This window comes from Zonotrichia leucophrys, chromosome 22, assembly GCF_028769735.1.
Source record: "Zonotrichia leucophrys gambelii isolate GWCS_2022_RI chromosome 22, RI_Zleu_2.0, whole genome shotgun sequence".
Taxonomy (NCBI): Eukaryota; Metazoa; Chordata; class Aves; order Passeriformes; family Passerellidae; genus Zonotrichia; species Zonotrichia leucophrys.
In genome coordinates, this window is record NC_088191.1 from 4,185,859 (window position 1) to 4,210,856 (window position 24,998).

General features: G+C 44.3%; 1 protein-coding gene across 1 annotated transcript; it reads left to right on the top strand.

Moving 5' to 3' along the window:
* Positions 1-1,147: 1,147 nt before the first annotated feature.
* CHMP7 (charged multivesicular body protein 7) lies at positions 1,148-24,998 on the top strand. Its single transcript, XM_064730985.1, has 10 exons — positions 1,148-1,512; positions 2,365-2,539; positions 8,963-9,148; positions 11,756-11,889; positions 12,232-12,280; positions 14,072-14,191; positions 15,596-15,694; positions 17,694-17,754; positions 21,931-22,092; positions 24,552-24,998. Exons 1-10 carry the CDS (start codon positions 1,223-1,225, stop codon positions 24,614-24,616), a joined length of 1,341 nt encoding a protein of 446 aa, XP_064587055.1. The 5' UTR covers positions 1,148-1,222; the 3' UTR covers positions 24,617-24,998.

Genomic DNA, 24,998 nt, shown 5'->3' on the forward strand with positions numbered 1-24,998 from the left:
AAAAATTGGTTTGGAAGGAGCTAAAAATAAATCCTCCCTGTCCTGAGTCATTTCCTGATTTCCATTTCCATGGATTGGTTTAAAGGCAGCTCTTGGACGTGCTGCCTTCCCTGGGCAGCAGGGATATATTATATATATATATATATATACACATACATACACACACACATTATTATATGTTGTGTAATAACAATATTATTATATATTGTGTAATAACATATTGTGTAATAACATATATTATATATATAATTGTTATTAGATATATATATTATATTATCTAATAACAATTAGATCCATTATATATGAAATATTGATAATATAATATTATATTATCATCTAATATAATTTTGTATCATGATGTGATATAATATCCGATTATATCACATATATAATATTGTATTATATAATTTAAATATATTATACATAATATAGTATTATAGAATATACTTATACCTACGTTGTTACATACTAATTAATATTTAGTTATGGTATTATACAATAACAAAAATTTTATTATAAACTTTATGTTATATGTACATTATGTTATAATACATTAATTATTATATATTATTATATGTTACATATTCATTATAATTATTAATAATATAGAACTATGATTATAATAATATCAATATAATAATATAATAATGTAATAATAGTATTATATATAATAATAAGAGAATATTGTAATATAATGTGATATAATATAATCATATAGATGACATAATATTATATCATATAACATAATATGATATATTAATATTATTTAATATAGTAATAGTATAATTACTAGGTAATAATGATAATAACGATATTCAGAATGATGATGATGATGATAATGTTTAATAATGAAAGTTAAAAATATATATTTATTCTGTATATGAGATAGATGGGAAATGTATATTATATATATAATTATTATATGTAGTCCCGAATAGTCCAAGCCCCGCCCCCTCACCAGTGGCCTTGACACTTTTATGACAGCCATATATGACGTCACAGTGACGTCACCACAGGAATCCGGGCGGCGATTGGGGGCGGGGCCCTTGACCCCCTCCGGGCCGTACCACAGCGGGGGCTGAGGGGGGGACGGCGCGGCCCACCCTGAGTGAGGCGGGGGGGGCGCGGGGGTGGCACCGCGCATGCTCCGTGTGAGTCTCCCCTGAGGCGGGCGGGCGGCCGGGCCGGGCGGAGGCCGCGGCCGAGCCGGGGGCTCGCGTAGATGTGCAGCCCGGGGGAGGCCCCCCCTGGGCCGGCCCCGGCCGGGGACCTGCCCCCGGAGTGGGAGACGGATGACGAGCGCATGGCCTTCCTGTTCTCGGCCTTCAAGCAGAGCCGCGAGGTGAACAGCACCGAGTGGGACAGCAAGATGGCCTTCTGGGTCGGGCTGGTTCTGGCCCGCGGCCGGCGGAGGGGCGCGGTGAGGACGTGCCTGAGGGAGCTGCAGAACGGCTTCGAGCGGCGGGGCAGCGTCCCCTTGGGGCTCGGCACCGTCCTCAGGGAGCTGCTGAGGTAAAGGAGCTCGGGGCGGGTGTGGGGGGTGTCAGGGGATGCGGCTGGCGATGGATCCGCGCTGTGCCCGCCCGGGGCTGGAATTCTGCCCTGGCACGGGGTTCGCACAGCAGCTGTGGCTGCCCCGTGCCTGGAAGCGTCCGAGGCCGGCTTGGATGGGGCTTGGAGCAGCCTGAGGCAGTGTCGGGTGTCCTGGCATGGCAGGGGTGGCGCTGGGTGGGATTTGAGGTCCTTCCAAGCCAAAGCAGTCTGAGATTCTGTGAATTGCGGTTCATGGTTTGTGTGTGAAATCTGGGAGGCCGAGCTGGACAGGGAGTCAGAGCTCAGGAGGTGTGGGAGGACAGGAATATTCCCACAGGAATATCGCTGCTAAACAGGGAGATAAGCCCAGGAATGTTGTGGTGTCGCGGCTGCTGAGGGCACCGGGGATGTGTTGAGCTGTGTTTGCAACCAGAGGTTTTGTGCTGTGAAATTGCTCTGTTGGTGACCTGAAAATTAAAACCGGTAGATTTGAGAAGCTGTTGTTGCAATTTAGTATAAAAACAGAGCTATCCTGAAATGGCTGATTACCCCTAAAACTGACCCTCCCTGTTCATCCCTCCTTTGATGCCTCATCAGTTTTGAGTAGAAAACTGGGAGAAACTTGCAAAACGGGAAAAAAGAGTAAACAAAAAGCACTTGGGATCCAGAGGAAGCAGGGGAGGAGTGGAAACCTCTGGGTGCTTCCAGCAATGACATCTCAAACTTGAGCTGGATTTGGTGATAGAAAATATCACTGGAGTGGAGGATGTGCAGGATATCCAGGGTTTAGACTGGCTGTGTTCAGTTCCACCTGAATTATCTTCTCCCTAGACGTGGGAAGCTCCAGAGGGAGTCAGACTTCATGGCCAGTGTAGACAGCAGCTGGATCTCATGGGGTGTGGGAGTTTTCATCCTGAAGCCCCTCAAGTGGACCCTCTCCAGCGTGCTGGGGGACAGCAAAATCCCTGAGGAAGAGGAGGTTCTGATTTACGTGGAGCTGCTGCAGGTGAGTGTTGTGGAGAAGCTTTCCTGAGATTGTGCATGTCCAGGAAAACCAGGAGTCATTTCCAGGGCTGGGCAGATCTTCCTTGGTGCTGCTGAGCCTGGAGAGGGATGTGGGGAGTGCCTTGGGGATGGGAAGGGATTTGGAGGTTCCTTGAAAATGATGGAGCTGCTCCAAGGGCTGGACCAGGCTGGGAGAGCTGGAGGTGCTCACCTGGAGAGGAGAAACTCCAGGGAGAGCTCAGAGCCCCTTGCAGAGCCTGAGGGGGCTCCAGGAGAGCTGGAGAGGGGCTGGGGACAAGGGTGGAGGGACAGGACACAGGGAATGGCTCCCACTGCCAGAGGGCAGGGCTGGATGGGATACTGGGAAGGAATTGTTCCCTGTGAAGGTGGGATGGCATTCCCAGGGAGCTGTGGCTGCCCCTGCATCCCTGGCAGTGCCCAAGTCCAGGCTGGAGCCCCTGGTGCAGTGGGAGGTGTCCCTGCATGGCAGGGGTGGCACTGGGGGGGATTTCAGGTCCTTCCATCCCAAGCCATTCCATGGTTCTGACAGTGACTTCTCACTGACTCCAGGAAAAGGGAGGGACACAATTCCCTGCTTGTCCAGGGAGGTGAGAACTGTGCTGGGAGCTGGGAATCCCACACTGGAGCTCATCCCTGTGCAGGAACTCTGAGCCCCATCTCCATCTATTTCAGGGATGAGCAGGGATGGGACAGTCCCAGCCTGGCTGGAGCTCATTCCTGTGCAGGAATTCTGAGCCCCAGCTCCATTTGCTCTTGGGATGAACAGGAGATTGGGCAGGCACAGCCAGGCTGGAGCTCATTCCTGTGCAGGAGCATGGCCAGCTCATCTGCCAGGATGGATCACCAGCCCGGCTGCATGGCTCATCTGGCAGAATCCTGAGCCCACTCCAGGATGAGCAGGATGGGATCAATCCCAGCCTGGCTGGAGATCATTCCTGTGCAGGACACGAGGAGCTCTGAGCCCCAGCTCTATCTGCTCCAGGGATGAGCAAGGATGGATCAATCCCAGCCTGGCTGGAGCTCATTCCTGTGCAGGAGCTCTGAGTCCCAGCTCCATCTGCTCCAGGGATGAGCAGTGATGGGACAGGCCCAATCTGGCTGGAGCTCATTCCTGTGCAAGACATGGGGCTCAGAGTTCCTCAGCTCCATCTGCCCCAGGGATGAGCCGGGATCACGAATCACAGAAATCACAGAAATTCTAGGTTGGAAGAGACCTTTAAGATCATCAAGTCCAACCCATGTTCTAATACCTCAACTAGATCATGGCACCAAGTGCCACATCCAGTCTTTTTTTAAACTCTTCAAGGGATGGTGACTCTACCACCTCCCTGTAAAATACTTCCTCCTCAATTCTAGCCTGTATCTCCCTTGGCAGCTTGAGACTGTGCCCTCTTGTTCTGTCTGTTGTTGCCTGGAGAAAGAGACCGACCCCAGCTCACCACAGCCACCCTCCAGGAAGCTGAAGAGAGTGATAAGGTCACCCCTGAGTCTCCTTTTCTCCAGGCTGAACAACCCAGATGGATCAATCCCAGCCTGGCTGGAGCTCATTCCTGTGCAGGACATGAGGAACTCTGAGCCTGAGCTCCATCTGCCCCAGGGATGAGCAGGGATGGGACAGGCCCAGCCTGGCTGGAGCTCATTCTGTACAGACATGAGGAACTCGAGCCTGAGCTCCATCTGCCCCAGGGATGAGCAGGGATGGATCAATCCCAGCCTGGCTGGAGCTCGTTCCTGTGCAGGAGCTCTGAGCCCCAGCTCCATCTGCTCCTGGGATGAACAGGGCATGGGATAGGCCCAATCTGGCTGGAGCTCATTCCTGTGCAGGACATGGGGCTCAGAGTTCCTCAGCTCCATCTGCCCCAGGGATGAGCAGGGATCACAGAAATCACAGAAATTCTAGGTTGGAAGAGACCTTTAAGATCATCAAGTCCAACCCATGTTCTAATACCTCAACTAGATCATGGCACCAAGTGCCACATCCAGTCTTTTTTTAAACTCTTCAAGGGATGATGACTCTACCACCTCCCTGGGTAGATGATTCCAGTATTTGACCACTCTTTCTGTAAAATAATTCTAGCCTGTATCTCCCTTGGCAGCTTGAGACTGTGCCCTCTTGTTCTGTCTGTTGTTGCCTGGAGAAAGAGACCGACCCCAGCTCACCACAGCCACCCTCCAGGAAGCTGAAGAGAGTGATAAGGTCACCCCTGAGTCTCCTTTTTTCCAGGCTGAACAACCCCAGATGGATCAATCCCACCTGACTGGAGCTCATTCCTGTGCAGGAGCTCTGAGCCCCAGCTCCATCTGCTCCAGGGGATGGATCAATCCCAGCCTGGCTGGAGCTGTGCTCATTCCTGTGCAGGAGCTCTGAGCCCCAGCTCCATCTGCTCCAGGGGATGGATCAGTCCCAGCCTGGCCACCCAAATCCCCCCAGCCCACATTCCCTGGACATTATTCCAGCTGCTTTCCCATGGGCTTGGATCCTGGCCCAGCCCCTCCTCTCTCTCTGTTACTCTGTGTCTGCTGAATGAGCCCCAGGCCTTGCCGTGCTTCTCTGGGTTACTGTGTCCAGCAGAAATGCAGGAAATCTTTAAAAGCAGGAGTTTTTATTTGTTTCAGACCTGGGGAGGGATTTCCAGGAAGTGCAGGGGAAGCCCATTGATTGCCTGTGTGGTTCCTGTGCTGCTCCACAGCTTTCCAGGGAATGTCAATAACAGAGTTTTGGTTTTTGTGGGTGACTATTTTGAGAGTTCCCTGTGGCTCATTGTGAAATTCACTCCAGAATAAAGCAGGAAGTGTCCAAGCTGGGAGGAAGGAGGTGTGGGAGGGTTTGGGAAGAGCAGGGATGCTGTGTGAGCATCCCTGGGATGCCTTGGGGTGGCTGCCTACAACAGAGGCTAGACAGAGCTAGAGAATAAAGTCGGTATTATTCATTAATAAGAAATAATAAATTTATTAATAAAAAAGTAAACGGAATCAATAACAAATTAATAAATATTTATTAATAACAAATAATAATTTAGTACATGTTAATAATAAATAATATTAATAATAGATAATATTAAAGGCTTTCAGTAGCTACACCTTGGGCAGTCAGCAGCCTCCAGGATGCACAGTGCTCCTGAGTTTTTCAGACAGGTATGAGTTTGATTCATTTACATATCAGGAGTTAATTGTTCAATTACAGATTCAGGTTATATTTACCCCCAGTTTGTCCCTCTAATTCACTTTGTTGATGTTTTTTGGGGCCTGAGGCAGCAGAGTGTCCCTGGATCTCAGGTCTGGAGGGATTGTTCTGTGTGCCCAGAATGTGAAGCCAGTAACCAACACTCTGTTTGGAGTTCAGAGGGATGCACTAAGGCAGGGCAGGATCTGGAAAATTCCAAAGGTGGAATCCTAAGGCATCACTGTGATTTATTAAAAAATTATGGATATTGATCTAATACCAATATCCAACTGTGACAGACAAAAACTCTCTAAGAGTTTAGAGTTAGAAATTGTATGTTTATTGTGGGATAGCTCCCAAATACACCCTGCAATTTACAGGTGATTACAGAGTCCTTTTGGGTATTGAATACCCAAACTGCAAATACACATTCACATCTTTGGTACATCCTGATATTGATCTAGTACTGATATCCAAAAACTCTCTGACAGTTTAAAGTTATTGTGGGATAGCTCCCAAATACACCCTGCAATTTACAGGTGATTACAGAGTCCTTTTGTCTATACAAATATTGAATACCCAAAATACAAATGCATATTGATAACTTTGGTACTTCCCATTCCCAATATGGATATTGATCTAGTACCAATATCCAAAAACTCTCTGACAGTTTAGAGTTAGACAGTGGATGTTTATTGTGGGATAACTCCCAAATGCACCCTGCAATTTACAGGTGATCACAGAGTCCTTTTGGGTATTGAATACCCAAAATACAAATACACATTCACATCTTTGGTACATCCCATTCCCAATATGGATATTGATCTAGTACCAATATCCAAAAACTCTCTGACAGTTTAAAGTTAGAAATCAAACAACAATCAAAAAACAATTTACAGGTGTTTAGAGAGTCCTTGTATCCATACAGGTATTGAACACCCAAAATACAAATACACATTCATATATTTGGTACATCCCATTCCCAATATGGATATTGATCTAGTACCGATACCCAAAACTCTCTGACAGTTTAGAGTTAAAAAGTGTATGATTATTGTGGGATAATTCCCAAGTACACACCATTTACAGGTGATTACAGAGTCCTTTATCTATACAAATATTGAATACCCAAAATACAAATGCATATTGATAACTTTGGTACTTCCCATTCCCAATATGGATATTGATTTAGTACCAATATCCAAAACTCTCTGCCAGTTTAGAGTTAGACAGTGGATGTTTATTGTGGGATAGCTCCCAAATACACCCTGCAATTTACAGGTGATTACCTGTAAATTGGTGATTAGAGTCCTTTTGGGTATTGAACACCCAAAATACAAATACACATTCATATCTTTGGTACATCCCATTCCCAATATGGATATTGATCTAGTACCAATACCCAAAACTCTCTGACAGTTTAGAGTTAAAAAGTGTATGATTATTGTGGGATAATTCCCAAGTACACACCATTTACAGGTGATTACAGAGTCCTTTATCTATACAGGTATTGAACACCCAAAATACAAATACACATTCATAACTTTGGTACATCCCATTCCCCATTTCCCATGGTAATTAGTTCCAAAGGTATTAAGCATGGGTAGTTTGAAATGGGTTGGTTGTCCCTTTCATGGGGAGGGGTCCCAAACTGAGGAAATAAATGAAGTCTTCCTCATTCTGACCATTTTACCTTTTCAATGCAAATCTGACAAATGAACCATTGGTAGAACCCCCATTCCCCATCTTCGATTGGTTTCAGAACAGAGGAGGCCACAATTGTTTTATGTTGCTAAAAACAATTGTCTTATGTTCCTAAAAGCTATTTATCATTTTCTATATTCTTCATTATGATGCCGAATTTTGCCCCAAAAGGCGAGAATAACTGCCTAAGAGACTCAGTTTAAGTCAACATAGACAGGAGGTATTTTATTACGACGCGTCGGAGAAATCACAAAAGGGATTTCTGAGTATCTCGTAACAAAAGCAAGCCTTTTATACAGTTTTGAATATAGAGTTACATCATATCACATGCATAATCATGTTTTTGCATGCATATTCATAAGAGGCGTGGTGTAGGCGGAGTGTGGGCGGAGACATCTCTTTTGAGGATCATCTTGGTGGCCGTTCCGGTTGCCTTCATCATGGGCAGGGGTCTCCTGATGAGTCTTCCTCCTTAAACTTTTGAACTCCTATCCTAATATGGCCAATTCCCGGTGTACTTGGCTTGGTCCCCATGGCTTGGCAAGGTTCTTAGGGTCAGTTTGACATTGTTGGCTCTGAACATGCTTAGCCTACCAATTCTCCTATCCCTATCTCTCTTCTTGTCATTATGTTCCATGCTTTAGCTGATTTATTGCTCTATATGTTTCCTAAATGCTATGCCTTTTCAAATACTTCTCATCTCATGTTTTAACTCATTATTTCCTTAAAGGCTATTTGTTTTGGGGCTTCAATTATAAACCCAGCTAACCAAACATTGTGTTGACAAGCAATCAGTTATTAAACTACTAACTCTTAATTAAAATAAGTAGATATGTCTTGATGAAGGAACTCCAGTGAAGCTTATCTCTGACTAAACTCTCAGCTCCTGAATTCCCTGGGAATCCACGGCTGCCCACCCCCATTCCACACTTTCGAAGAACCCGCCTTTGTCCAAGTCCAAGAAAGGAAGGAGTCGAACCCCCATATGTTGGTTTCAAGCCAACCGCATAAACCACTTATGCTTCTTTCTCATGAAGAGATGTTAGTAAAATAATTACATAGTCTTGTCAAGACTAAATTACAGGTGAAAACCCAGTACATCTCTACCTAATATGGCCAACCACTCACAACTTAACTTCCAAGACGCTTCCTCGCCCATCATAGAAGAACTAATAGGATTCCACGACTACGCTCTAATAGTCGCACTAGCAATCTGCAGCCTTGTCCTATATCTACTAACTCACACACTCACAGAAAAACTGACATCAACCACAGTCAACGCACAAGTAATCGAACTTGTCTGAACAATCCTCCCCGCCATAGTCCTAGTCACGCTTGCCCTCCCATCCCTACGAATCCTCTACATAATAGACGAAATCAACGAACCTGACCTAACCCTAAAAGCCATCGGCCACCAATGATACTGAACCTACGAATATACCGACCTTAAAGACTTAACATTCGACTCCTACATAATCCCAACATCATTGTGGGATTATGTGGGCACACAACATTGTGTGTGCGGGCTCGTTGCAGGAGAAGGCAGAGGAGGTTTACCGGCTGTACCAGAGCTCGGCGCTCTCGTCGCACCCCGTGGTGGCGCTGTCGGAGCTGCGCTCGCTGTGCGCCGGCCTGTGCCCCGACGAGAGAACCTTCTACCTGCTGCTGCTGCAGCTGCAGAAGGAGAAGAGGGTCACCATCCTGGAGCAGAACGGAGAGAAGGTACAGGGTCCAGGTGACTGCTTTGGGGTGGTATCATCCCTGTCTTGCTTCCATCTGCCCGCAGAGAAATGGATTGGAGGTATTGGTGGCTGAAGTGGGTGTGCTGTGGCTGGAAAGGTAAATTGCACCTGCTTCAGTGGGGGTGTGGGTGACAGGAAATCGTGGTGGGAGACCCCCAGGATGAGGTGAGAGATGAGGATTTGACTCCATGTCTTCAGAAGGCTGATAGAATGTTATGTTAATTAAATTATATGAAATCCTATTGTATTATATCCTATTATATGATATCCTACCATATCCTATCATATTATATGAAATTATATCATATTATATTATGTGATATTAATTTATATAAAATGATATGAAATTATATATGATATGATATTACATTACATTACATTATATTATAAAATATTATATGAAACTATGTTATCCTATTATATAATATCCTGTCATATGAAATTATATTATATTATATGAAATTATATTATAAGAAATTATATTATATGAAATAATATAATATAATATAATATAATATAATATAATATAATATAATATAATATAATATAATATAATATAATATAATATGAAAATATATGCTATATGATATTACATTCTATTCTATTCTAATATATTATATGAAATCCTATTCTATGATATCCTATTATGTCATATCCTATTATACCATATCCTGTCATATCATAACCTGTCATATTATATTATATGAAATCGTATCATATCATATCATATTACATTACATTACGGTACATTACATTATGTTATATTATATGAAATTATATGATATCCTATTATATGATATCCTATCATATCCTATCATATTATATGAAATTATATAGTATTATATTATATGATATGAAATGATATGAAATTATATGTGATATATTACATTACATTATAATATAATATATTATATGAAACTATATGATATCCTATTATATAATATCCTGTCATACCATACCCTATAATATCCTGTCATATTATATTATATTATATTATATTATATTATATTATATGAAATTATATGAAATTATATGCTATATGATATTACATTCTATTCTATTCTATTCTATTATATGAAATTATATGATATCCTATTATATCATATTCTGTCATACCATATCCTATCATACCATATCCTGTCGTATTATATTATATCATATCATATATCATATCATATTACATTATATTATATGAAATTATATTATATTATATGAAATTATATGACATCTTATTATATCATATTCTATCATACCATATCCTGTCATATTCTATTATATGAAATTATGTCATATTATATTATATGAAATCATATAATATGATATGATATTAATTATATACTAAAAGTATACTAAAGAAAGGGAAGGGATACATCAGAAGGTAGAAAAAATAATCATGAAAGCTCATGGCTGACTCCTCAGAGTCTGACACAGGGGATGGTGATTGGTCATTAATTGAAAACAGTTCCCATGTGTGGATAAACAATCTCCACACCACCTTCCAGAGGACAAAACCTGGAGGAGCTGAGGCTTCTCATCTTCCCAGGAGAGGGAATCCTGGCAAGGGGGTTTTTCAGAAAATACCACGGTGCCAGTAGGTTTTTTAAACATTTATAACAATTCAGATTTAATTGAAGAGTTAAAACCATGGCAGACTCTGCAGGTTGGCTTTTCCCAACCACACAAACTCCACACCTCTGGAATCAGCATGGAATTCCATGGTTTGGAAAAGCTTTTCCTATCCTATCATATTATATGAAATCATATCATATCATATGAAATTATATTATATAATATAAGAAATTATATTATATTGTATTATATTATATCATATCATATCATATTATATTATATGAAATTATATCATATTATATTATATGATATGAAATTATATGAAATTATATTATATGAAATAATATATCATATGAAATTGTATTATATGAAAGTATATGAAAATATATGAAATTCTATTATATGAAATTACATGATATGATATATTATATTATATTATTCATATTATATTATATTACATTACATTATAGGAAATCCTATTCTATGATATCCTATTATCTCATATCCTATCATACCATATCCTGTCATATTATATTATATGAAATTATACAATTTACATTATATTATATTATATTATATTCTATTCTGTTCTATTATATTATATTATATATAATTTATATTATATAATTTATATTACATATTATATATTATAATATAATGTATAATAATATTATATATTATATTCTATTATGTTTGTCACTTCCTGCAGAGGTGCAGGCACTCAGCTCTGAGATTCCCCTTTCCCTGCAGTGTTCTGAAGTCCTTGGCAGTCTGACATTCCCATCCCCTTCCAGGATCCAGGCACAGCTTTAAACCCTCCAGGTGTTCCCTTAAGGCTTTTTCTTTCCACTCTGCTCATCCTGATCCTCGTTTAATATGAAATCCTCTGGTGACTGGGACATCCTCATGACTCCAAGGCCTAAACTGGGAGTGCCAAAACTTCTTTTCCTTCCTTCCCAGTGCAATTATTCCTGATTGAGATTTCTGGGGGTGACTCCAGCCTGTGCTGTGCTTTCAGATTGTGAAGTTTGCCCGAGGCCTCCACGCCAAGGTGTCCCCAATGAACGACGTGGACATTGGGGTTTACCAGCTGATGCAGAGTGAGCAGCTGCTGTCACAGAAGGTGGAGTCCCTTTCCCAGGAAGCAGAGAAGTAATTTGGGGAAGGGTGGTGGGAACAACATCTGTGGGATGTAGAGCTCTGGGACACAATTAGAAGCTGCTTTCTCCTTGTTGTTGTTTCCTGTTCATAAACAGAACAGTCACAGCCATGTGCTGGGGCAGCTTTCCCAGCCTTTGTTCCCTGTGAAAACAAGGTGCAGGGAGTGTTTGCAAGGATTTGGAATGCAGTCAAGGGCTTGTGGGACTCAGCAGTGGTTTGAGGGTGGTTGTATCCAAAATGCACCTTGTGGTCCCCTCAGACAGAGGGAGGGTGGTTGTGGGTTGTGGAAAAAGGAAGAAAATTCCTTTCCTTTCTCCTTTTTCCATCTTGCAGGTGTAAAGAGGATGCCAGGAGTGCTTGCAGAGCTGGGAAGAAGCAGCTGGTGAGTGGAATTGCCAGGGCAATGTCCTGGAGCTGCCCCAGAGCTGCAGCTCATGCCCAGGGTTACACTTGGGGGCTTCATCCCAGGGGTGTTGGCATTCATTCTAGCCAAGTGTTAATACACAGACCATTGTTTTTATTTGTCCTTACTTTTTACACCTCATGTAACTTTTCTGCTGACAAATCTCATGGCTGCTGCTTAGCTCCAATCACAGTTCTGTCTCTGAGGCCTGCCCTTGCAGCTTTCCCAAACCCCTCTGATTTAAGGATTCCCACACCATGGTGCCAGCAGGAGTATTGGACTCACCAAAGTGGGAATAAGCCCAGGGGAGGGGAAAGTTCCCAGATTTGTGTGTGAAGCTGAGCTGAGGCTTCTGTGTGTGAGCTTAGGTATCTGTGTGTGTGTGTTTGTGTGAGCTGAGCTCTGTGTGTGAGTGTGTTTGTGAAGCTGAGGGCTCTGTGTGTGAGCTTAGGTATCTGTGTGTGTGTTTGTGAAGCTGAGGGCTGTGTGTGTGCTGAGCTCTCTGTGTGTTTGTGTGAGCTGAGCTCTGTGTGTGTGTGTTTGTGAAGCTGAGGGCTCTGTGTGTGAGCTGAGCTCTCTGTGTGTGTGTGTGAGCTGAGCTCTGTGTGTGAGTGTGTTTGTGAAGCTGAGGGCTCTGTGTGTGAGCTTAGGTGTGTGTGTGTTTGTGAAGCTGAGGGCTCTGTGTGTGAGCTGAGCTCTCTGTGTGTTTGTGTGAGCTGAACTGAGTGTGTTTCTGTGTGTGTGTGAGTGCAGCTGAGGGCTCTGTGGGTGTGTTTGTGAAGCTGAGGGCTCTGTGTGTGAGCTGAGCTCTGTGTGTGTGTGTTTGTGAAGCTGAGCTGTGGTGTCTCTGTGTGAGCTGAGCTCTGTGTGTGTGTGAGCTGAGCTCTCTCTGTCTCTGTGTGTGAATCTGAGCTCTCTGTGTGTGAGTTGAGGTATCTCTGTGTGTGTTTGTGAAGCTAAGCTCTCTCTGTTTGTGAGCTGAGCTCTCTCTGTATGTGTGTGTGTGTGATTTGATCTCTGTCTGTGTGATCTGAGCTCTGTCTCTGTGTGTGTGATCTGAGCTCTCTGTCTGTGAAGCTGAGCTCTCTCTGTATGATCTGAGCTCTGTGTGTGTGTGTTTGTGAAGCTGAGGTATCTGTGTGTGAGTTGAGGTATCTCTGTGTTTGTGAAGCTAAGCTCTGTGTGTGTGTGTGAGCTGAGCTCTGTGTGTGTGTGAAGCTGACATCTCTGTGAGTTTGTGAAACTGAGCTGAAGTGTCTGTATGTGGGTTTGTGAAGCTGAGCTCTCTGTGTGTGAGCTGAGCTCTCTGTGTGTGTGTTTGTGAAGCTGAGGTATCTGTGTGTGTGATCTGAGCTCTCTGTGAAGCTGAGCGCTCTCTCTATGATCTGAGCTCTGTGTGTGTGTTTGAAGCTGAGGTATCTGTGTGTGAGCTGAGGTATCTCTGTGTGAAGCTAAACTCTGTGTGTGTGTGTGTGAGCTGAGCTCTGTGTGTGTGTGAGTTGAGGTCTCTGTGTGCATGTTTGTGATCTGAGCCCTCTCGGTGGGTGTGTGTGTGTGTGTGTGTGATCTGAGCCCTCTGTGTGTGTGATCTGAGCTCTCTCTCTGTGTGATCTGAGCTCTCTGCGTGTGTTGTGTGTATGTGTGTGAGCTGAGCTCTGTGATTTGAGCTCTCTCTGTGTTTGTGATCTGAGCTCTGTGTGTGTGTGTGTGATTTGATATCTCTGTGTGTGTGTGTGATCTGAGCTCTGTCCGTGTTTGTGTCCCTGGCAGGCCCTGAGGTGCCTCAAGGCCAAGCGGAGGACGGAGCGGCGCATCGAGGAGCTGCACTCCAAGCTGGATGCGGTGCAGGGAATCCTGGATCGGATCTACGCCTCCCAGACCGACCAGATGGTACCGAGGCTCCTCCCTGGGCTCCTCCCTCTGGGCTCCTCCCCTGCTCCTCCCCTGCTCCTCCCCTGCTCCTCCCCTGCTCCTTCCCCTGCTCCTTCCCCTGCTCCTCCCTCTGGGCTCCTCCCCTGCTCCTTCCCCTGCTCCTCCCCTGCTCCTCCCCTGCTCCTTCCCCTGCTCCTCCCCTGCTCCTCCCCTGCTCCTCCCCTGCTTCTCCCCCTTCTCCTTCCCTTCTCCTTCCCCTTCTCCTTCCCTGCTCCTTCCCCTGCTCCTCCCCTGCTCCTTCCCTGCTCCTTCCCTGCTCCTTCCCTGCTCCTTCCCTGCTCCTTCCCTGCTCCTCCCCTGCTCCTCCCCTGCTCCTCCTCTGCTCCTTCCCTGCTCCTCCCTGGGCTCCTTCCCTGCTCCTCCCCTGCTCCTCCCCTGCTCCTCCCCTGCTCCTTCCCCTGCTCCTCCCCTGCTCCTCCCCTGCTCCTTCCCCTGCTCCTTCCCCTGCTCCTCCCCGGCTCCTTGCCCTGGCTCCTCCCCTGCTCCTCCTCTGCTCCTTCCCCTGCTCCTTCCCCTGCTCCTCCCCTGCTCCTTCCCTGCTCCTTCCCCTGCTCCTTCCCCTGACCCCTTCATTTTTAATTCATCTCTTTCATTTTTAATTTCAAGGTATTTAATACCTGCTAGGCTGGAATTCATGAGCATTGTGCATCTTCATCTCTTTTATTTTTAATTTCTAAGTGTTTAATGCCTTTCAGGCTGGAGTTCATGAGCACTGTGCATCTTTCTGTATTTTATTTTTTATTTCAAGTTATTAAATAACTACCAGCCTGGAATCCACTACACTCTGCATCTTCATCTCTTTTATTTTGAATTTCAAGGTATTTAACATGTACCAGCCTGGAGTTCATCACTGTGCATCTTGATCTGTTTTATTTTGAATTTCCAGGTGTTTATGCTCTATTTTATTTTGCATTTCCAGGTGTTTATCCTCTGTTTTATTTAAATTTCCAGGTATTTATTATCTGTTTTATTTGAATTTCCAGTGTTTATGCTCTGTTTTATTTGCATTTCCAGGTGTTTATCCTCTGTTTTTTTTGAATTTCCATGTATTTAATACCTACCAGCCTGGAGTTCATCAGCATCGTGCATCTTCATCTCTTTTATTTTGAATTTCCAGGTGTTTATCATCTGTTTTATTTTGAATTTCCAGGTGTTTATCCTCTGTTTTATTTTGAATTTCCAGGTATAATAATGTTTATAATCTGTTTTATTTTGAATTTCCAGGTATAATAATGTTTATCCTCTGTTTTATTTGCATTTCCAGGTGTTTATAATCTGTTTTTTTTGCATTTCCAGGTGTTTATAATCTGTTTTATTTTGCATTTCCAGGTGTTTATAATCTGTTTTATTTTGAATTTCCAGGTGTTCAATGCCTACCAGGCAGGGGTGGGAGCTCTGAAGCTCTCCATGAAGGACGTGACTGTGGAGCGGGCAGAGAACCTGGTGGATCAGATCCAAGAGGTAACAAAATCCAAAATACAACAGAGCAGATTCCCAGAAACCTGCCCAGATATTCATTCATTATTCCTTCTTTGGTTGCTTTGAATTATTTCATTTTTTTCCCTTTTCCCTGAGTTAATTTTGAGCTAAAGCATCAGCAAGAAGATTTCTGTGTCTTCTGGTTTTGCTGCAATGGATTTTAATTTATTTTAAATTTTCTGGGTTTTTTTTTTGATCTGCAATATTGGGGAAGCACCCAGCTTTCCTAGGAAGTCTTTGGGTGTATTAAAAATTTGTATTAAAAATACAAATTAAACATTTGGAAGCTGGAATGAACAGTGTGCATGAAACAGCCTGACATTTTATTTTATTTTATTTTATTTTATTTTATTTTATTTTACTTTATTTTACTTTATTGTACTTTACTTTATCGTACTTTACTTTATTGTACTTTATTGTACTTTGTCTTTTATTTTATTGTACTTTATTGTATTTTATTGTATTTTTAAATTTTAATTGTATTGCACTTTATTTTATTTTATTTATTTATGATTTTTATTTCATTTAAAAATTTTATTCTATTTCTTTTTAATTTCTTATTTCATTTTTTAAATTTTATTTTTAAATTTTTATTTTATTTTATTTCTGTTCTATTTTATTTCTGTTTTATTTTATTATTTTATTTTATTTTCATTTTACTTTATTTCATTGTACTTTATTGTACTTTGTCTTTTATTTTATTGTACTTTATTGTATTTTATTGTATTTTTAAATTTTAATTGTATTGCACTTTATTTTATTTTATTTATTTATGATTTTCATTTTATTTTTAAAATTTTATTCTGTTTCTTTTTAATTTCTTATTTTATTTTATTTTATTTTTATTTTATTTTTAAAATTTTATTTTATTTCTTTTAAAATTTTTATTCTATTACTTTGATTTTTTATTTTATTCATTTTTTATTTATTTATTCTATTTTATTTCTGTTCTATTTTATTTCTGTTTTATTTTATTTTATTATTTTATTTTATTATTATTTTACTTTATTTCATTGTACTTTATTGTACTTTGTCTTTTATTTTATTGTACTTTATTTTATTGTTTTTTTAATTTTAATTGTATTGTACTTTATTTTATTTATTTATGATTTTAATTTTATTTTAAAAAAATTTATTCTATTTCTTTTTAATTTCTTGTTTTATTTTATTTTATTTTGTAATTTTATTTTATTTTTAAAATTTTATTTTATTTCTTTTAATTTTTTATTTTATTTTATTACTTTGTTTTTTTATTCTATTTTATTCGTGTTTTATTTATTTTATTTTATTTTACTTATTTTATCATATTGTATTGTATTTTAAATTTATTTTATATTTTTATTTTATTTTTAAAATTTTATTCTATTTCTTTTTAATTTCTTATTTTATTTTATTTCATTTATTTTTTTATTCTGTTTTTAAAATTTAATTTTATTTTATTTCTTTTTAATTTTTTATTTTATTACTGTTTTGTTTTTTCTATTTTATTCATTTAACTTTTTTATTCTGTTTTTATTCTGTTCTATTTTTATTCTAGTTTTATTTTATTTTCAGTTTATTTCCTTTTATTTTATTCTATTTTATTAATTTTAAATTTTTTATTCTGTTTTTATTCTGTTCTATTTCTATTCTAGTTTTATTTTATTTTCAGTTTATTTTGTTTTATTTTATTCTATTTATTTTATTTTTATTCTATTTCATTTTATTCTATTTTATTTCATTTTATTCTATTTTATTTCATTTTATTTCATTGTTTATAGGCTGGATTTGATGATCTCCAAGCTCTTTTGCAGTTAATTGTGTAATTCTGTGATCTCCTGCATTTCTGCATGTTCTTGTGAAACCCAAGGTGGGAATTTTGCACTGATTCCTGCTGCCTTCAGGCCAGCTTGTGATTTTGTTATTTCTGCTTTTGGTAAAGCTGCAGTGGGGCACAAAGTGAATTTCTAATCTGGATCTGGTTGTGTTTATTTTCCCTCAGCTTTGTGACACTCAAGATGAAGTGGCCCAGACTCTGGCTGGAGTGGGGATCAATGGGCTGGGTATGTGCTGGCTTCTCATCCTTTGCTTCTGCTTTGCATCCCTGCTCCCTCCCATCCCTGCTGTATCCCATCCCTGCTCCCTCCCATCCCTGCTCCCTCCCATCCCTGCTCCCTCCCTTTCCCTGCTCCCTCCCATCCCTGTTCCCTCCCATCCCTGTTCCCTCCCATCCCTGCTCCCTCCCATCCCTGCTCCCTCCCATCCCTGCTCCCATCTATCCCTGCTCCCATCCATCCCTGCTCCCTCCTTTCACTTCCTCCCTCCCATCCCTGCTCCCTCCTTTCCCTGCTCCCTCCCATCCATCCCTGCTCCCTCCCATCCCTGCTCCCTCCTTTCCCTTCCTCCCTCCCCTCCCTGCTCCATCCCATCCCTGCTCCATCCCATCCATCCCTGCTCCCTCCTTTCCCTTCCTGCCTCCTTTCCCTGCTCCATCCCATCCCTGCTCCATCCCATCCCTGCTCCCTCCCATCCATCCCTGCTCCCTCCTTTCCCTTCCTGCCTCCTTTCCCTGCTCTATCCCATCCCTGCTCTATCCCATCCCTGCTCCCTCCCATCCCTGCTCCCTCCTTTCCCTTCCTCCCTCCCATCCCTGCTCCCTCCCATCCCTACTCTCTCCTTGTCCTTACTCCATTCCTTCCTTCCTCCCTCCTTTTCCTTACTCCCTCCTTTCCCTGCTCCATCCCTTTCCCTGCTCCTTCCTTTCCCTGCTCCTTCTTTTTCCTTATTCCTTCTTTTCCCTGCTCCTTCCTTTTCATTGATCCCTCCCTTCTTTGCCCCCTCCTTTTCCCTCCTCCCTCCCATCCCTGCTCCCTCCTGTCCCTTCCTCCCTCCTTTCCCTGCTCCATCCCTTTCCCTGCTCCTTCCTTTCCCTTGCTCCTTCCTTTCCTTGCTCCTTCCATTTCCTGCTCTCTCTTTTCCCTGCTCCCTCCTGTCCCTTCCTCCCTCCCATCCCTGCTCCCTCCTTTCCCTACTCTCTCCTTGTCCTTACTTCATTCCTTCCTGCTCCCTCCTTTTCCTTACTCCCTCCTTTCCCTGCTCCATCCCTTTTCCTGATCCTTCTTTTCCCTGCTCCTTCCTTTTCATTGATCCCTCCCTTCTCTGCTCCCTCCTTTCCCTTCCTGCCTCCTTTCCCTCTCCCTCCCTTTCCCTGATCCTTCCTTTCCCTGCTCCCTCCTGTCCCTTACTCCATCCTATCCCTGCTCCTTCCTTTCCCTGCTCCCTCCTTTCCCTTTTTCCCTCCCTTCTCTTTTCCCTCCCATCCCTGCTCCCTCCTTTCCCTACTCCTTGTTCTTACTTCATTCCTTCCTGCTCCCTCCTTTTCCTTACTCCCTCCTTTCCCTGCTCCATCCCTTTCCCTGCTCCTTCTTTTTCCTTATTCCTTCTTTTCCCTGCTCCTTCCTTTTCATTGATCCCTCCCTTCTTTGCTCCTTCCCATCCCTGCTCCCTCCTTTCCCTACTCCTTGTCCTTACTCCATTCCTTCCTTCCTCCCTCCTTTCCCTTCCTGCCTCCTTTCCCTGCTCCCTCCCTTTCCCTTCCTCCTTCCTTTCCTTGCTCCCTCCCTTTCCCTGCTCCTTCCTTTCCCTGCTCCTTCCTTTCCTTGCTCCTTCCATTTCCTGCTCTCTCTTTTCCCTGCTCCCTCCTTTCCCTTCCTCCCTCCCATCCCTGCTCCCTCCTTTCCCTACTCCTTGTCCTTACTCCATTCCTTCCTTACTCCCTCCTTTCCCTTGCTCCGTCCCTTTCCCTGCTCCATCCCTTTCCCTGATCCTTCCTTTCCCTGCTCCTTCTTTTTCCTTACTCCCTCTTTTCCCTGCTCCTTCCTTTTCATTGATCCCTCCCTTCTTTGCTCCCTCCTTTCCCTTCCTGCCTCCTTTCCCTGCTCCTTCCTGCCCCTTACTCCATCCTATCCCCCCTCCTTCCCATCCCTGCTCCCTCCTTTCCCTTTTCCCTCCCATCCTTGCTCCTTCCCATCCCTTTCTCCCTCCTTTCCCTTCCCCCCTCCTTTCACTGCTCCATCCCTTTCTCTGCTCCTTCTTTTTCCTTACTCCCTCTTTTCCCTGCTCCTTCCTTTTCATTGATCCCTCCCTTCTTTGCTCCCTCCTTTCCCTTCCTCCCTCCCATCCCTGCTCCCTCCTTTCCCTACTCCTTGTCCTTACTCCATTCCTTCCTTCCTCCCTCCTTTTCCTTACTCCCTCCTTTCCCTGCTCCATCCCTTTTCCTGATCCTTCCTTTCCCTGCTCCTTCTTTTTCCTTACTCCCTCCTTTCCCTGCTCCTTCCTTTTCATTGAACCCTCCCTTCTCTGCTCCCTCCTTTCCCTTCCTCCTTCCCATCCCTTCCCCCCTCCTTTCCCTTCCCCCCTCCTTTCCTTACTCCATCCCTTTCCCTGCTCCTTCCTTTCCTTGCTCCTTCCTTTCCTTGCTCCTTCCATGTCCTGCTCTCTCTTTTCCCTGCTCCCTCCTGTCCCTTCCTCCCTCCCATCCCTGCTCCCTCCTTTCCCTACTCTCTCCTTGTCCTTACTCCATTCCTTCCTGCTCCCTCCTTTTCCTTACTCCCTCCTTTCCCTGCTCCATCCCTTTTCCTGATCCTTCTTTTCCCTGCTCCTTCCTTTTCATTGATCCCTCCCTTCTCTGCTCCCTCCTTTCCCTTCCTGCCTCCTTTCCCTCTCCCTCCCTTTCCCTGATCCTTCCTTTCCCTGCTCCCTCCTGTCCCTTACTCCATCCTATCCCTGCTCCCTCCCATCCCTGCTTCCTCCTTTCCCTACTCCTTGTTCTTACTCCATTCCTTCCTGCTCCTTCCTTTCCTTGCTCCTTCCCATCCCTTTCTCCCTCCTTTCCCTGCTCCATCCCTTTCCCTGCTCCTTCTTTTTCCTTACTCCCTCTTTTCCCTGCTCCTTCCTTTTCATTGATCCCTCCCTTCTCTGCTCCCTCATTTCCCTTCCTGCCTCCTTTCCCTGCTCCCTCCCTTTCCCTTCCTCCTTCCTATCACTGCTCCATCCCTTTCCCTGATCCTTCCTTTCCCTGGTCCTTCTTTTCCCTGCTCCTTCCATTCCCTGCTCTCTCTTTTCCCTGCTCCCTCCCATCCCTTTCTCCCCCCTTTCCCTTTCTCCCCCCTTTCCCTTTCTCCCCCCTTTCCCTTTCTCCCCCCTTTCCCTTTTTCCCTCCTTTCCCTTTTTCCCTCCTTTCCCTTTTCCCTCCTTTCCCTTTTTCCCTCCTTTCCCTTTTTCCCTCCTTTCCCTTTTTCCCTCCTTTCCCTTTTTCCCTCCTTTCCCTTTTTCCCCCCTTTCCCCTTTTCCCCCCTTTCCCTTTTTCCCCCCTTTCCCTTTTTCCCCCCTTTCCCTTTTTCCCCCCCTTCCCTTTTTCCCCCCTTTCCCTTTTTCCCCCCTTTGCCTTTTTCCCCCCTTTCCCTTTTTCCCCCTTTTCCCTTTTTCCCCCCTTTCCCTTTTTCCCCCCTTTCCCTTTTTCCCCCCTTTCCCTTTTTCCCCCTTTTCCCTTTCTCCCCCCTTTCCCCTTTTCCCCCCTTTCCCTTTTTCCCCCCTTTCCCTTTTTCCCCCCTTTCCCTTTTTCCCTCCTTTCCCTTTTTCCCCCCTTTCCCTTTTTCCCCCCTTTCCCTTTTTCCCTCCTTTCCCTTTTTCCCTCCTTTCCCTTTTCCCTCCTTTCCCTTTTTCCCTCCTTTCCCTTTTCCCTCCCTTCCCTGCTCCCTCCCCACATTCAGCACCTTCCTGGGGCAATAAACTCTTCCCAAAACACCAAAGTTGGTGCCTGAAGGGAATGGGAGCAGGGATTTCTCCCCCCTGACAGTTTCTCCATCTCCAGATCCTCGTGGTCCCCGTTTGGGGCTGGGTTTCAGTTCAAAGCTGGGTAATGTTGGTTTAAATCTATTTTTAGGGCAGCTGCTGCTTTGTTTTGTTGAAGTGATGAGCTTTTTCCTCTGGCCTGGTTGCTGCTGCAGCTTGTTTGCCTCTGCTGAAAGGTGCCAGAGCTTCTTGGCCTCAGTGCCAAGGAAAAAAATTCTCCTCCCTGAGATCAGGACTGAAATTTCAGTCCTTTAAAAGGAGTACAGGAAATTCCTTGTGAGTAACAATGGAGGGAAGGAATAACAGCTCAGTTTTGGATCTCAGTCTGTGCTGTGAGGATGCCACTGAGTTCTCCTTGCAGCTGAACTCTTTTCTTTGCTCAGCAGAGATGGACTCTGAGGAGCTGGAGCAGGAGCTGGACAGTCTCCTGCAGGACTCCAGCAAGGACTCCCTGGATCTGCCTCCCGTCCCCCAGAAGGTGCTGAGCGCCCCCATCTCTGATGCCGAGCTGGAAGCTGAGCTGGAGCAGCTCTCTGTGTCTGCTGGAGGTGGGAATGGCAGCAGGGCCTGGGAGGGGAGCTGGCACAGCCCTGGGCAGCACAGGGGCAGCAGAGGCCTGGCAGGGCTGGGAATTGTGCCTGGATCCAGGCTCAGGAGGGCTAAACCCAGCCCTGAGCTGGGAATTCTGCCTGGATCCAGGCTCAGGAGAGCTAAACCCAGTCCTGAGCTGGGAATTCTGCCTGGATCCAGGCTCAGCAGAGCTAAACCCAGTCCTGAGCTGGGAATTCTGCCTGGATTCTCTTTCAGCAGAGCTTAACCCAGATCTGGGAGAGCTGGGAATTCTGGATCCAGGCTCTGCAGAGCTAAACCCAGTCCTGAGCTGGGAATTCTGCCTGGATCCTGCTTCTGCAGAGTTAAACCCAGTCCTGAGCTGGGAATTCTGCCTGGATCCTGCTTCAGCAGAGCTTAACCCAGTCCTGGCAGAGCTGGGAATTCTGGATCCAGGCTCAGGAGAGTTAAACCCAGTCCTGAGCTGGGAATTCTGCCTGGATCCTGCTTCAGCAGAGCTAAACCCAGTCCTGGGAGAGCTGGGAATTCTGGATCCTGGCTCAGGAGAGCTAAACCCAGTCCTGAGCTGGGAATTCTGCCTGGATCCTTTGCCAGGGGTGGAGGGAGAGCTGAAGGCTCTGTGAGGGAGCTGCTGCTTGGACAAATTGGTTTTTTACATTTAACAAAGTTGTACAAAGCCAGGCAGTGTTGGAAGGGATAAACCAGAATTTTCTAAACAGGATTTGTCCAGCACTCAGCATCTCCCCTGGAATGCTCTTTATGTGAGTCAGGCCTGCTTAAGCTGGGCTTTATTTACTGATAAGGAAATAAATAATAAGAATGATAAATAAATCATATTTTATGATTTATTAATGATCTTTTGGGATCCCTTCCAGCTCAGGGTATCCCATGATTCAGTAACAGTGAATGACCAGAGTTTATGGGCTTGCACTGAACTTTCCCTACACATGTCCTGGACAGTTTATTTTCCTTTTGGGAATCTGCTCATGAGCAATTCCACAGGATTGGCCTTGTAGTTTTCCTTCTGTTTGGGCAGGTTATAACCCAAATTTCCAAGGCATTCCCTGGAAATTTCCTGGGCATGTCCTGTTCCACATGGAACATGAGATTCCAAGGGATGGAACATGAGATTCCAGGGGATGGAACATGAGATTCCAAGGAATGGAACATGAGATTCCAATGGATGGAACATTGATTCCAAGGGATGGAACATGTGATTCCAGGGGATGGAACATGAGATTCCAAGGGATGGAACATGAGATTCCAAGGGATGGAACATGAGATTCCAGGGGATGGAACATGAGATTCCAGGGGGATGGAACATGAGATTCCAGGGGATGGAACATGAGATTCCAGGGGATGGAACATGAGATCCCAGGGGATGGAACATGAGATTCCAGGGGATGGAACATGAGATTCCAGGGGATGGAACATGAGATTCCAGGGGGATGGAACATGAGATTCCAAGGGAACATGAGATTCCAGGGGATGGAACATGAGATTCCAAGGGATGGAACATGAGATTCCAGGGGATGGAACATGAGATTCCAGGGGGTTGGAACATGAGATTCCAATGGATGGAACATGAGATCCCAGGGGGATGGAACATGAGATTCCAGGGGATGGAACATGAGATTCCAGGGGATGGAACATGAGATTCCAGGGGATGGAACATGAGATTCCAGGGATGGAACATGAGATTCCAGGGGAACATGAGATTCCAGGGGATGGAACATGAGATTCCAAGGGATGGAACATGAGATTCCAAGGGATGGAACATGAGATTCCAAGGGATGGAACATGAGATTCCAGGGGATGGAACATGAGATTCCAAGGGATGGAACATGTGATTCCAGGGGATGGAACATGAGATTCCAGGGGATGGAACATGAGATTCCAAGGGATGGAACATGAGATTCCAGGGGATGGAACATGAGATTCCAGAGGATGGAACATGAGATTCCAGAGGATGGAACATGTGATTCCAGGGGATGGAACATGAGATTCCAAGGGATGGAACATGAGATTCCAGGGGATGGAACATGAGATTCCAGGGGATGGAACATGAGATTCCAAGGGATGGAACATGAGATTCCAAGGGATGGAACATGAGATTCCAGGGGATGGAACATGAGATTCCAAGGGATTGAACATGAGATTCCAGGGGATGGAACATGAGATTCCAGGGGATGGAACATGAGATTCCAGGGGATGGAACATGAGATTCCAGGGGATGGAACATGAGATTCCAGGAGGATTCCAGGAGATGGAACATGAGATTCCAGGGGGTTGGAACATGAGATTCCAGGGGATGGAGCATGGGATTCCAAGGGATGGAGCAGAGCAGGGAGGCACCTGGGCACTCTGGAATGGTATTGGGTGGTTGTGGATGGGTTTGTGAGTTCTGATCTCTCCTCTGTTGCAATTCCCTTCCCAGATGTGGCACAAAAGACTCCCTCTGCTTCTTCTGAACCCAAAACAGCTCTGGGACTGAATCTCTGAAGAGCCAACAGAATCCTGTTGCTGCAGTTTGGGAAGTGTCTCCACGTTCCTGAACTGATGACCAGAACTCCCAAGGAGAGGGGAGCAGCCCTGTCCTCCTGGCTCTGTCTTTGCTCAGCAGCAGGAGCTCCTGCCATGACAATCCACTCTGGCCCTGGCCCCAGCTGGTGTTTGTCATCTGTGCCAACATCTGGTCTCGATCTGACTCGTGACCCCAAGTCACTGCCACATCCAGTCTTCCCTCTGGGAGCACAACTCCAGCCAAGATAAAAACTCTTGTGTGTCCATAGCAGTGCTCGGTTTTGGGTTTGATTTTGGTTTCTCTTCCTTTGCTGTGGCTGATGTTGAGAATCTGAGTAGCAGCAGCGTTGCAGTGGCTCAA

Coding starts and splice junctions, on each gene's coding strand:
- CHMP7 (XM_064730985.1), top strand. CDS start 1,223: ATGTGCAGCCCGGGGGAGGCCCCCCCTGGGCCGGCCCCGGCCGGGGAC. Junction 1,513..2,364: donor GTCCTCAGGGAGCTGCTGAG/GTAAAGGAGCTC, acceptor TCTTCTCCCTAG/ACGTGGGAAGCTCCAGAGGG. Junction 17,755..21,930: donor AGTGGGGATCAATGGGCTGG/GTATGTGCTGGC, acceptor TTTGCTCAGCAG/AGATGGACTCTGAGGAGCTG.